We start from the raw sequence: 12,890 nt of genomic DNA, 5'->3' as shown, positions 1-12,890 counted from the left end.
CATCTTTGTCTTCCTTTCCTATATATTTAAATATAGGAGAAAGAAACTAGGGTTTTTATTTATATTTAATTTTATAATTCAAGAAGGTTGATAGGACTGCACCATCTCATGGAAGCAGTCTTTAGTGACAAAGAGTATCAAACTCTCACTGTGGTCGACTGATAGAACAAAGTGGAGCTAACCTGTTCCAAGGTGGAACGAAAAGAACAAGGACAATCCAATCCAACTTCTTTTATTCTTCGCTGCAATTCACTCATATATCCATCTTTTATGTTTGTTTTAGGTTCTAATAATTTCATTGTTGTGTAGCTTTTTCTAGTATAATGTTGTTTTTTATTCCAATTTATGCACTAAAGATAAGACGTAAGTCGTGTGTTAAAACATCTCTTTGACGGTGTTTTTGTTACATTCCTAGAGATTATCTTGAATCCTGATCAACCCCCTCAATAAGTTTTTTTTATTTCCAATTCCCTCAATAAGTTTTCTTGTTTGAGAAGTAACTAACTGACTTTGGATAACTTCAATTTTAGTTTTTTTCTTTTTAACGTTTGAGAGGTTTATTATAGGATAAGTAACTATATTTTTCCAATTAAATTAAGTTTGGTTTAAATTAACTTGATTTATTTTATAATAAAAAAATATAAAGAATCATTTGGAAATATCTTTCATACATCATTTAGAAATAACAAAGAAATAAAGAAATAAAAAACACCGCATGCTATTTACTAAACAAAAGGGTCAAACATACAACTTGAAGCCATTCCTCCCTAATGCCATCAAGAAGCCAAGGAGGTCCTTTATCCAACCAAAAACACGAGTCTTACAGTGTTGAACTGTCTTACTTCCAATATGGAGAGAGAGAGAGAGAGAGAGAGAGAGAGAGAGAGACCTTTGTTGTTGTTACTCTGTGGCAAATATCACCATTGGATTATTTTCAATTCATCCAACGGCTGAGATTTGTTACCACTTTTTGCTAATTAGTAAACTATACTCATATACTGAGTCATACATACATTATACTTATACATATACCAAGTTCTGATCCATATACCCGTACTACTCATGATCAAGTTCTGATACATACATTATACATATACTTATTTTCAATATCAAAAATAAGAACATATATATATATATATATATATTCTTACCAGAAGAATCACACTCTGAATTTTACTCCATTTTTTCATCTTCTTTCTATTCAAATCTTTACTATATGTTCTTAGAAAAATTATTACTTTACAAAAGTTGACACTTTCACATATGTATATCAGCATCATTGTTTGAAATCTGAATAGATAGAATTGAACACACATGATCTATATATTTGATAAACCATTGATGAATTTTCTTCAAGCATATTGTGTATAAAAAAAAATTTTGATTGATGCAAATACTTTTCCGTTGGTCCATTAATACACTGCCACGTGGATGGCGGTTCATGACAAAATGCCACATCTTCGCACGTGCACCGAAATATTTTACCGCTTTACCTTTCTCCCCTCCAACAGTCCAACTGGAAGTCCGAAACAATTTCAGCTTATTTTTTTCTTGAATATTCATTAAAGGACCATGCTTTCTGCGGCAGACTCATCTTCCTCTTCTCTTCTTAATTGAGTGGTTCGAAACCCTAACAGCCCTAAATTCTATAGATTCTAAATCTCAATTTTTAATTTTTTTTAACCTCAAATCGGAGTTCATGGACCCTCAACACCAACAATGGCGTCCTAGACCGCCAATCCCAGATTCCCTCTGCTCTGTTTGCTCTATTTCTCACTTCCCCTTTTGCCCTCCACATCCACCCTTCAATCAAAATCCTATCTTCCCTTTCGATTCAGGTCACTCCTTCCAAAGACCGGGTTTTGACCCGTATATAGGACCCGTGGGTACTCAGAGCCCATTCATGGGTAACCCCACTAATGGGTTTGAAAATCCGAGGCCGTGGCAGAGAAACCCTAATTTTGAAGCAGACACCTATGGCAAATTTCCGTATAGGGATGGCTTGGCGCCACCGCCACCGCCACCGCCACCGCCACCATATGAATATGGCGGCAATGCGTACATTGGTGATGGTGATAGGAACTTTAAGAGGCCGAGAGTCGATGTTTTGGGTTTAAAGAGCGAGTTTAACCCGAAAAATGCGAGTCTTACGCCGGAGGATGAGAGAAGATTGAAGCTAATTCGTGATCACGGTGGGGTGAATTCAGTTTCCGGTAGTCGTACCGTTCCGAATGGCGATACGAATAGGTATGCTGAAGAAAGTAAAGTTTTTGAAGGGGATTATAGTAAACCTAGTGTTAATAGGAGTTTCCCCCATTCTCAAACTGAAGAGTTTAGTCATTCTGAAGTTGGTAATGAAAATTACCATAGCCACAATCCTCAACAGTTTCAAAGTAAAGATTCTAGGCCTGTGAATGAAGCACAATATTCCCATGTGAATAGTTGGCAAGCACATACTGGGACGAGTGCACCATACTATGACCATAACAATCAGCTACCACAACCCTATGGAATGCAGAGGCATTCTGTGAGTCATCAACATGGCACTCCAAATACGAACGAACATGGAGGCTACTTTCATTCCCCTGGCTTGATTTCTAACAATGCAGGTCATATGCCAGCTGCTCGGTCAATCAGTGGGCAGCCTCCTCTTCCCACTTCTCCACCACCTCCTCTACCAATGGACCCGCCATCAAAATCGTCTTCTTCATTGTTTCCTGTTTCCTTTAGTTCCTCATCAATGACGCCTTCAACCTATCCACCAATTCATGAAGCCCGTTCCCTGGCGCAGCCTTATTTCCATAATAAGTCATTTTCACATGCTTCTACTGGTTTTGTCATGGAGGTATAGTTGGTTCCTCATATGCTTTTGTGCTTTATCTTGAACTGTTGTTTGGGTTGCGTTTTTCTTTTGGGCTTCTAGCCTTCTGATGAAAACCACTTTTTCTTTCGTAATTCCCAAGGAATCTCATGTTTCCCATCAAATATCATCAAAGCAGTATGGAGAGGGACATCCATTTCCACGGAAGCAGTCATCTTTGGATAAGCCAAAAGTAATTGATGCTTCCCACTTATTTAAGCAGCCACATAGACTCACTCGTCCTGATCATTTTGTGATAATCCTACGAGGGCTTCCAGGTACCAAAGTTTATAATATGTTTTGTAAGCATGATGACGTGACTGCCGAAAACTATAGAAGCTCCCTTGCCATCTCACTTGCTTTTTGTGTTTTTGACCTTTGGCCGTATTCTGGAAATCATCTGATGCATTTAATATCAGGTAGTGGAAAGAGCTACTTAGCAAAGATGTTGCGCGACCTAGAGGTTGAAAATGGTGGTGATGCTCCACGAATTCATTCTATGGATGATTATTTTATGACAGAAGTAGAAAAGGTTTGTTGTTTCTTCTTTTTTTTTTCCTTCATTTACAAAAATGTCCTGATTAATTTATGTAGAATCTTTTCATGCCTCTTTTTCTCTGCCTCCTCTTACTCTCTCTTGGGGTCGTCATTAGTGTTCTTTGAGTACTTGAGAGAATTTTAACTGAGTGTTATCTTTTGTCCCAAAGGGTGAGGAAAGTGATGTTTCAAAATCTTCAAGTTCAGCCAGAGGCAAGAAGCGAGTATTGAAGAAGGTGATGGAGTATTGTTATGAACCTGAAATGGAGGAGGTAATGCATTTCAAAATATCCGAAACTTGTTAGAAATTTGGTTGGATATGTCTTTCATGTTTTATTTTCTTGGAATTTTTTGTTCTATGATTATGTTATCTTTGGAGGGAGGTTTATGTTGATTCTGTCGCATCAGGCAATATTACCCGTGGGACTTTGTATTCGGCACTGTTGAATAAATAGGCTGCATTTATATAGAGTTTGATTTCATCAGCCTTTCCTGCTTGAGTTCCAGAATAAAGTTTGTTGGTTGGCTTTGGTAATTTTAGGCACTAATTTCAAGTTCTGAAAGTGAAAAGGGAAATATTTGGTGGAACTTCTTTTGGTTGAGGGGTGGGGTTGGGTTGTGGTTTTTATATATAGGCTCTAAATTACCGTGTGTATTATTTTCCTCTATCGAATTATAACGCTATCATGTCTTCCCCGCAGGCTTATCGGTTGAGTATGCTGAAGGCATTTAAGAAGACCCTTGAGGAGGGTGTTTTCACCTTCATAATTGGTATGACTTCCAATTTTGATATTCACAAATGACTGAAAACAGCGAACTTTATATCTCTACGTTTTCCCCCTTTTTTGTAGCCATTTATAATGGCTTGGGAATTTCAAAGATTTTCCAGGTGGAATTACTTGAAAATTTCGTGTACAATTTGGTGACAGCTTTTTTGGTCCAATGATGTTTAGGCAGTGTGTACTTTGATTCAAGTAGCGCACTCTGAGCCGGTGGTAAGCACCAGCTCTGAGACACGTCTCCTCTAAACATGGGTGCATAAATGACCTGCCTGTATTGTCGTTTAGATAGGATTCCAAACGTGTCCTATATTATTTTAAAAGATTTTCTTCTCCTGAGGCGTTAAGAAGACAAACTGATTAAAGGTTATTCTAGCTATACTGGCTTGCCAGTACATTTAGTAAGAAAAATGATCTAGTTAATTATAGATTAAGTGGTGATGCAGTGCCCATCCACTGCCTTCATTTTCACTAACTACAGATGCAGTTTTGTTCGGAAATTGACCCTTTTGTTGGTGGTATGTGTGCTTCGTCTTAGTGGATGACCGCAATCTGCGGGTAGCTGATTTTGCTCAGTTTTGGGCAATTGCAAAGGTATATCCTCATTTCTCTCTTTCTCACAACCTCTGCCATGTGTTCTGAAGTGTCGACTCTATTTTTGAAATGCACTCACCATTTTCATGAGAAACTGGGGGGTTGGCATCATGTTTCGTACACCTGATCCATTGTAGCTCAGGCACTTTATCTAAAGGGCTAGTGAAAAATTTGCTAATGTGTCACTATCCTGGATTAGCAATGCCGTAATGTAGTTAAAAATACGCAGTGGCTGTAATCTTATGCATATTATGCAAGGTTCATTATTCCAGATTGTGGGTTAAATTTGATCAGGACTTGTAGGCCGGATCATATCAAAGAAGAAGTTATATTAAATTTGAATGTAGTTTTCTATCAGTGATCTTCCTGCATATATTGTATGTTAATTATTATTTTGTTTATTAGTTTAAACAAAATTTTAGTAGGCGGACGTGGTAATTTGATGGTCTATCTAACAAGCACCAGTTCTGGAACCAATCTTGTTCTGGGCTCTATAATCTAATTGACTATGATCTATGAAATTATAGTTCTTATGGTCTTAAGATAAGACATTCCAAGAGGGACTTTGTTTAGTCTTGAAGCTAACTACATATGGGTGTAGCTTGGATTTCCAGAGTTGGGTTTTTCTATGTGACTTACCCACTTCCTAGGTTACAAGGTGGGGTTTAAGTTTAGGCAGTTCCATTTTCATTTGTTGGTCCAATTTATCAAATTTTGTGGTGCTTTTGTGTGAGTTCTCTGCCTACATAAGGAAGCTGATCAATGCAGGCACCATGCACGAAATTTCATTTAATTTCTCCATCTGGAATCAGTTTTCCTCTCTTTACTACTAGTATTGCAATATTACTCTGATGTTTTTTGTGGAAATGTATGACGGTTAGGTTTTCAATATCCAATGTGATTGAATTATGGCCAAAAGGAAAAAAAAAAATGGTGGTTGATGATCATATAATAGACTTGTGGATTCATCGTCTATTTGTTCACTTCACTAATTGTTTCTTGTTTTCTTCACAGAGTTCAGGATATGAAGTTTATATACTAGAAGCATCATATAAGGATCCTGCGGTGAGTATTATCTATGTGTGTTGTTATAACTGTAATTTGATAATTCTCTTTCTTGGAAGGAAGCCTACATTAGACATTAAGTGGGAAAAGGGTTTTTTTCTTCTCTTTTTGAAGTTTTTGTTTGAAATTTATTTTCATGTCAGGGCTGCGCAGCTAGGAATGTGCATGGCTTTACCCAAGATGACATACAGAATATGGCCGGACTATGGGAGGAAGCTCCATCCATATACTTGCAATTGGATGCCAAGGTTTGTTGTCATTTAACTTTAGTTTTTGGTTTGGGTTAGGATGGAGGAGCTCAAAGCAAACATCAGTTGTAGGTGTAAGCAGTTGACTGTGGAGTCCAGCTAGTGCTCTTACCTTGATCATTTAGGGGGTGGAGGAAAGAAAAAAATAAAAATTCTGCTTTCAAGAGATTGCCCATAAATTTTTTGGGCCAGAAAGTTAGGATGGCCATTAAGTTGTGAATGTAAAAGAAACTATTTTCTTTTTGGTCCATTAGCAGGCTACACAATAGCAGATCACCCTCTTGTTCTGCTACACCCCTCCTTACCTTTTTGGGGGTCCAAATACTACTCCATAAGGATTCAAAGCTGGGGGGAGTGGGGCAGGGGGTACCACTTCTCTACAAAACCTAGTATTTTATCTTCACTTGCATTTGCTTCTGGGATTTGTTTTGATGCTGTGTATTGCTGGTTTGACAGTCATTATTCCATGGAGATGACCTGAAGGGAAGTGACATTCAAGAGGCAAGTTGAATCACATCTGACTCGCTTTTCTTTTATTTTGAACAATAAATGTAATGTGGTGTTAGGTATCAATCCATATTTCATATCATATCTATCAGGTGGACATGGATACTGAAGACGCAGATAATGATAGTCTATTGGGATTTCAAGAAACAAAGCCTGAGAAGATCCTAGCACCTTCTGCTGAAGATGATGCTCATAATGGTAATTTTGGCTTTTAATTTTTTTCAATTTTAGTAATTATGGCTGAGGCAACCTGAGTTGATAACGTTTTGTAAATCTTAAGCTTTAGGCTCTTCCAAGGGTGCGAAGAGCTTGGATGCTGAAGAAGACCATCCAACTGTGGAAGTGAAAGAACTAGGCAGGAGTAAATGGTCAGGAATATTAGATGAAGATGATACTGAAAAAACTGAAGGTGTGAAGGGTAACTTTAATACTCTTTCTGGACTTATTCAAGCTTATCGCAAGGGAGGAAAATCTGTATGCTGGAGTGACCAGGTACGTGTTATCTCACCCAATCATTTGGTGATGTAAATGCTTAGTTGAAATAAGTTGTCTCTTATTCTGTTGATGGCATGGAATAGTAATGGTGAATTTTAAACTATAGGCTGCCACTTGTTGCTTGTATACTTACTTTCTGTGATAGAATTGGCTCTTAGGCTATCCTTTAGAAGAAAGATATCTCGGTTATAGTGGTGTTTTTGAGCAAGGTTTTTCACTTCAACGACCAAATAACTAAGGTTTTCAGTTTTCTTTTTATGCATGGGTGGTGGCTGGCCTTTGATTTGGTAGGCTTTTTTCTTAAAATGTGCAACCAGCTCTCATGACTGATTACTTTTGGATTTTGGTTTTGTTACAAATTAAATGCCTTTTTATTTAAACCCTGTTTTGTACTTTTATTTCTTAGTTGTTGCAACCTTGGTCTTCCTTCCTCCAGGTTGGCAATACGGGGTTTTCAATAGCAGCAGCAAAGAAGGCGAATGTCTTGTCTTTGGTGATTGGACCGGGTTCTGGATACAACTTGGTTTGTTACCTCACTATCATTGTTGTGGTATCAGTAGAGGCTACTTAGATTATCATAAAATTACTAATGTATGCCATGTGGGTTCAAGAGTCGCATACTAGTTAGATGTAGTTTCATGTTTGTTAAAGTACTTTCTTTTCTTCCTGGCTAATTGATGAAATACAAGGTTCCCTCTTGTTTTAGAGTATGGTTCTTGTAGCATATGTGTATGCACCATCCGTGCGTTACATCTGTTCCTTTTTAGGGCCAGCAAAATGATCTCATTGTGTTTTACTTCCAACACCTGCAGAAGTCCAATCCATTACCCGAAGAAGAGAACCCGGTAACCCATAGCAGTGGTGAATCAAAGAGGCAGAACGTATTCGAAGACCAACTTCGAGCAGAACGTGAATCCTTCAAAGCTGTTTTTGACAGGAGGCGGCAGCGGATTGGTGGACTTGGTTTGGAGGAGTAGTAGTTAGTTCTAGGTGTCAGGATTCTTTCCTTGAAAGTGTTGTTGGAATATCGTTTTCTGTTGTTAATATGTCAATTTAGCTGTTGTTGTAATCTATTGACACTTGAATTGGGTGGATCAACCCCTCTGATTTTGTAATCTCATTGGAGGAGAATGCTGTAAAAACCACCTCTGATTTTGTAATCTCATTGGAGGAGAATGCTGTAAAATTCGGTGGAAAACCAGAGACTGATTTTCTACACCATCGAAGCCTTAAATGTATGAACAATTTTGAGGCTGATTGGATACTAATGAATGAGAACAAAAATTTATTTATTTCCTAAGACCTCAATGTGATTTACCAACTGGGGTCTGGAGGTAACTTGAGAAGTATACACTACCAGTAAATTTGAAGTTTGAACTGCTCTTTCTTTATTATGAAGGAATTTTAATAAAAAAGACACCAACTTTTTTGTTTGGGTAATGTTAAGGACACCAACCTTTTTGGGTCCTGAGACTGGATTACGAACATGCTCTCACACGTGTCACCTTACCCACCAAGTCTCTGCCTCCGCATATGTTGTCAAAAAAAAAAAAAAAAAAAACTGTAAAGCAGAGCAATAAGCCGTCAACTATTGGCAAATTGAAGCAGAGCAATAAGCTACCAAGTCTCTGTCTTCCATCAACTATTGGCAGCTGAGACCAAAGCTCTCTCATCTCTATCTCATGGCCGCTGCTGCCGCAAGCCGTTGCCTTGCATGTTTCATGGACCAAGAAGCAGCCAAATGCAGCATAACAATTTCCAGCAGGCAAACCATTAATTTCTCTCACCACCATGTAAACCCGCTTAACTTGCTGTAATATTATGCCTTTTGCAAACTATCTGTTTTAAGTTTTTGGCATAAATAACAAGTCCCCCTCCTCCTCTTCCTGCAAACAGAGGTCTCATTTGTGTTCGCTTTCCATGAATGGCTGCCAAGGAGACCCTCACCTCCCTTTAGGTACCATTGAAACGCGTTCATTTCCAGCAATTCCATCGCCTTCCTTGGCTCTGGACAGGCTCAACTCCGCCATTTCTGAATTGAAAGCAAACCCACCTTCTTCTACCTCCGGAATTATACGTCTCCAGGTAAGCCATGTTAAATGCTCAATGCCGTCCAAACTCAATTCTTCTACTTGTTTCTGTTCCGTGCCATCTTTTCTTATCTGTTATTGCCTAGTAGGCCAAAAAAGTTTTCATGTTTAGAGCAATGGGGTTGTGCCACGTGGATGGGTGGCATTCATCAGCATGTGCTTTACATACCTTATCCTGTCTTCTGTAGCACGACATGAAAATTGACTTAATAATTTTGCCTTGGTATCTTTTGTTTTTATATTTTAATTTTTTAAAGAAGCACACGCACACATGCATGCCCAAATGATAAGAAGAGAAGTTTGCTCTGATCGTTAAGATACATGGAATTCTGAAATTAATAAAAAGATAAGTAAACTTGTTAAAAGAGGACGATAAAGAAGTTCTGGATTCCAGCTACAAATGCCAGGCGAGAGGCCTTGGCATTTCTCAATGTATAGGCAGAACAATTCAACAGTGGTGGAGAGACTACTTGCTTATGCATAGTGCTAATATAACCAGCATTGTATTTGAAGGTGCCAATCCAGCAGCAAATTGAAGCCATTGATTGGCTATATGCGCAACACCAATTCCTTCCCCGCTGCTATTTCTCCTGTAGGGGCCAAACCAGTAATTCTTCTGATCTTTCCATTGATTGCACCAATGGGAATGACCAGATTCAATTGGAACACAACTTGGTCAGCGTTGCTGGTGTGGGGTCTGCAGTTTTCTTTCAGGATCTGCATCCTTTCTCATATAGGCATTGGAAGTCCTTAAAGAGGTAAAAGAACAAACAATATTCAATATTGGAACAAGTTCAGTGTGATTCCATTTAACATATGTATATCTTAATTTTGTAAAAACTACTGTTCTTTCTTTTGAAATCCAATTTACAAACTGAAGTCTAATTTTGTCTTCTCTTGATTGAAGATTCCTCTCAACACAATGTCCGCTTATTCGCACTTATGGGGCAATCCGTTTTGATGCAAGAGCCAACATATCATCTGAATGGGAGGCATTTGGTTACTTTTATTTTATGGTCCCTCAGGTAGAACAATTATTTGCTTTTGTGCAGTAGTTCGAGCCATAAATCATGTTTGAATTCTCTTAAGTATTTATACAATCTGCTGCTAGATACCACATGACAGGTTGAGTTTGATGAGCTTGAAGAAGGTTCAATGCTGGCAGCAACTGTTGCCTGGGACAATGCCCTCTCATGGAATTTGGGACATGCAATTGATGCACTTAAAGCTACACTGAGCCAGGTTCAAATATTAGGATTGAGTTAAATCTGCTTGTTTTGTATTTGTTGAAGATATTCATGTTTTATGTTTACATCAATTCTTGATGATGCAGATATCTTCTGTCGTTTTGAAGCAACGAAGACAAGTTCCTTGGACACCAATGTTAAGTAATAATCACATCCCGAGTAAGACATACTGGAATCTTGCTGTTAATAGAGCTTTGCAGAAAATAAGAAGCAACTCAGCCCTTATTAAGGTACTATTTAATGATTTATTTTCCGTTTGCCAAGCTTCGTTTCAGTATTGAGATGCACCTCCTTTTCATCTTCCTCTTTCTCCTTCTCTTGTTAATGAATCATCTTGTTCTGGGAATTCAGGTGGTACTCGCACGTCGCAGCACAGTAATAACAGCAACTGATATTGATCCCATAGCATGGTTAGCTTGCTTACAGGTGTTTTTTTTTTCTTCAAGCTATTACTGGTGGATTTTCTCTGTATAACAAGTTATGACTACTACATCTGAGCTAAACTTCTTCAGGTTGAAGGTGAAAATGCTTATCAGTTCTGTCTTCAGCCACCTAATGCACCAGCATTTATTGGAAACACGGTAATTGTGTTGAAAAGTATAACTTCCATTCATCACAAAATATATTATCTTCTATGATCACCTTGACAATTGTTTTATTTTTTATTTCGATTATTTTTGTGAATAGCCAGAGCAACTATTTCACAGAAAATGGCTTGGCATTACTAGTGAAGCTCTGGCTGGAACCAGAGCCAGAGGCGAATCGATGCCTAAAGATCTTCAAATAGAACTTGAATTACTTTCCAGGTTTAACTCAAATCTTTTTTAAAATCATTGTTATGATGTTATTCTACTTCACTGTGCTGCTAGGAGTCACACAACTATCCAATAACATTCGTTTTGCAGTCCCAAGGACCACCTCGAGTTTACTATTGTACAAGAAAGCATAAGAAGAAAACTAGAGGTAAGTTTACTTTTTGGTGCTGTTATGTCTGAACTTTTTGATAATTTTGTTTAATGGGAAATAAATTGGTGCAAATTTTGAAATTTATTGTCTGAAATTGACATGAAACTGGTTTAGACTCAACAAGGACATATACCATTCTTGTTTTGCAGAATGTATGTAACAGTGTCCTAGTTGAACCAAAGAAAGCAATCCGTAAGCTCCCTAGAGTCCAACATTTATATGCCAAATTGGCTGGCAGGTTAAGAAGTGAAGAGGATGAGGTAAATATATTGCATTTTTCTGCATCAAATCATAAAGTTTCCTTTCAAGCTCATATAATCTGGATTTTTGTAGTTAGATTAAATCTGCATGTTCTGCACCCCACTAGTTTATTCTCCTGAGCTGATCAGAGTTTTCTTCAGTGTCCAATATACATTGTTAAATTTCTCGACAATATGCTTGATTTCGGATACTTTGAATTTGAAGTTTAACTAGCAATCTGCTTCCATTTCAGTTTGACATATTGTCATCTCTTCATCCAAGTCCAGCAGTTTGTGGATTTCCAACAGAGGAGGCACAGGTTTTAATTGCAGAAACAGGTGCATCATATATCAATAAAAAGAATTCTACTATTTCTTTGTCTTTGGCTTTATACATCAATTCATCTAGCCGGTTTGGTCAAGGGAGAATTTTTTCCTGAAGACTCAGATTCCATATATTCATAAACTTTGTGCAGAAGTATTTGACCGAGGGATGTATGCTGGGCCAGTTGGTTGGTTTGGAGGAGGAGAGAGTGAGTTTGCCGTTGGCATTAGATCAGCATTGGTGGAAAAGGTACGCCAAGTAAATTCTTTTGTCTGCTACACTTTTATAAAAATGAAGTTTTTGTCAGAAATTTTTATGTATCATGCATATTAGACTGAAAGTATCATACACAATAGGCATGTCTTCATTAGCATGCAGAATTCGTAGCGCTGACCCTTTTCAATTCTAGGGTCTTGGCGCAATGATTTTTGCTGGAACAGGGGTTGTGGAAGGAAGTAATGCATCATCAGAATGGGATGAACTGGAACTCAAGATTTCTCAGGTGTGTGTTTAGACTCAAGTTGCATTGTGTAAAACTAATCATTCTGCATGAGAATAGGTGTTTCAATAAACTTTTATATGCTTTGATCAATGATGTAGTTCACCAAGTTGCTTAAACTTGAAGTCCCTTTAGAGATTAAAAGCTGATGTTGCAAGGACTATCAAGTGAAAAGGTCGGTGGTTTTGAAGTTGTTAGCCAGAATTCTTTAATGACTATTATTCTTTCTTGATTGTTTCTTGGGATGATTTTCCCAATGACAACATAAAAGAGATTTGATATGTAAAAATAAATTTGAAAAGCAAATACCAATGAGTTGGACATGCCTAGAATGTTCATCTGCTCTGACTGGGACAACAATATGCTTTTCCATTAAATCATATTTCTTTTGCTCAGAAATTGGCTTGGCATGATGATGACTTGAAACCAAAAAGTAGGC

At 37.8% G+C, this 12,890-nt stretch overlaps 2 protein-coding genes across 2 annotated transcripts; both read left to right on the top strand.

The window, feature by feature from the left end:
- The first annotated feature begins 1,903 nt into the window (after nucleotides 1–1,903).
- On the top strand, nucleotides 1,904–8,385 carry LOC117629111 (YLP motif-containing protein 1). The gene is made up of 13 exons (XM_034361618.1): nucleotides 1,904–2,845; nucleotides 2,964–3,138; nucleotides 3,280–3,392; nucleotides 3,568–3,669; nucleotides 4,099–4,168; nucleotides 4,715–4,770; nucleotides 5,785–5,835; nucleotides 5,979–6,083; nucleotides 6,540–6,584; nucleotides 6,683–6,788; nucleotides 6,877–7,082; nucleotides 7,522–7,608; nucleotides 7,898–8,385. The coding sequence occupies exons 1-13, from the start codon at nucleotides 1,904–1,906 to the stop codon at nucleotides 8,060–8,062; spliced, it is 2,223 nt and encodes a 740-aa protein (XP_034217509.1). The 3' UTR covers nucleotides 8,063–8,385.
- A 280-nt stretch (nucleotides 8,386–8,665) lies between these two features.
- Nucleotides 8,666–12,835, top strand: LOC117626987 (isochorismate synthase 2, chloroplastic-like). The gene is made up of 15 exons (XM_034358846.1): nucleotides 8,666–8,878; nucleotides 8,982–9,170; nucleotides 9,689–9,933; nucleotides 10,083–10,200; nucleotides 10,301–10,417; nucleotides 10,509–10,652; nucleotides 10,774–10,848; nucleotides 10,935–11,003; nucleotides 11,110–11,228; nucleotides 11,328–11,385; nucleotides 11,538–11,648; nucleotides 11,882–11,966; nucleotides 12,104–12,201; nucleotides 12,362–12,454; nucleotides 12,553–12,835. The coding sequence occupies exons 1-15, from the start codon at nucleotides 8,768–8,770 to the stop codon at nucleotides 12,598–12,600; spliced, it is 1,680 nt and encodes a 559-aa protein (XP_034214737.1). The 5' UTR covers nucleotides 8,666–8,767; the 3' UTR covers nucleotides 12,601–12,835.
- The last annotated feature ends 55 nt before the right edge of the window (nucleotides 12,836–12,890 follow it).

Source organism: Prunus dulcis, chromosome 5, assembly GCF_902201215.1.
Source record: "Prunus dulcis chromosome 5, ALMONDv2, whole genome shotgun sequence".
In the NCBI taxonomy this organism is placed as follows: Eukaryota; Viridiplantae; Streptophyta; class Magnoliopsida; order Rosales; family Rosaceae; genus Prunus; species Prunus dulcis.
The sequence above is the reverse complement of the archived record's forward strand: the minus strand, read 5'-3'. Positions and strand labels throughout refer to the sequence as shown.

What these genes read in the sequence shown, in the direction of transcription:
- LOC117629111 (XM_034361618.1), top strand. Translation starts at nt 1,904, where the DNA reads ATGGGTAACCCCACTAATGGGTTTGAAAATCCGAGGCCGTGGCAGAGA. An exon ending in TGTTTTCACCTTCATAATTG is followed by an intron (nt 4,169 to 4,714) that starts GTATGACTTCCA and finishes GCTTCGTCTTAG; the next exon opens with TGGATGACCGCAATCTGCGG. An exon ending in TGAAGATGATGCTCATAATG is followed by an intron (nt 6,789 to 6,876) that starts GTAATTTTGGCT and finishes CTTAAGCTTTAG; the next exon opens with GCTCTTCCAAGGGTGCGAAG.
- LOC117626987 (XM_034358846.1), top strand. Translation starts at nt 8,768, where the DNA reads ATGGCCGCTGCTGCCGCAAGCCGTTGCCTTGCATGTTTCATGGACCAA. An exon ending in CATTGGAAGTCCTTAAAGAG is followed by an intron (nt 9,934 to 10,082) that starts GTAAAAGAACAA and finishes TCTTGATTGAAG; the next exon opens with ATTCCTCTCAACACAATGTC. An exon ending in GCATAAGAAGAAAACTAGAG is followed by an intron (nt 11,386 to 11,537) that starts GTAAGTTTACTT and finishes CTTGTTTTGCAG; the next exon opens with AATGTATGTAACAGTGTCCT.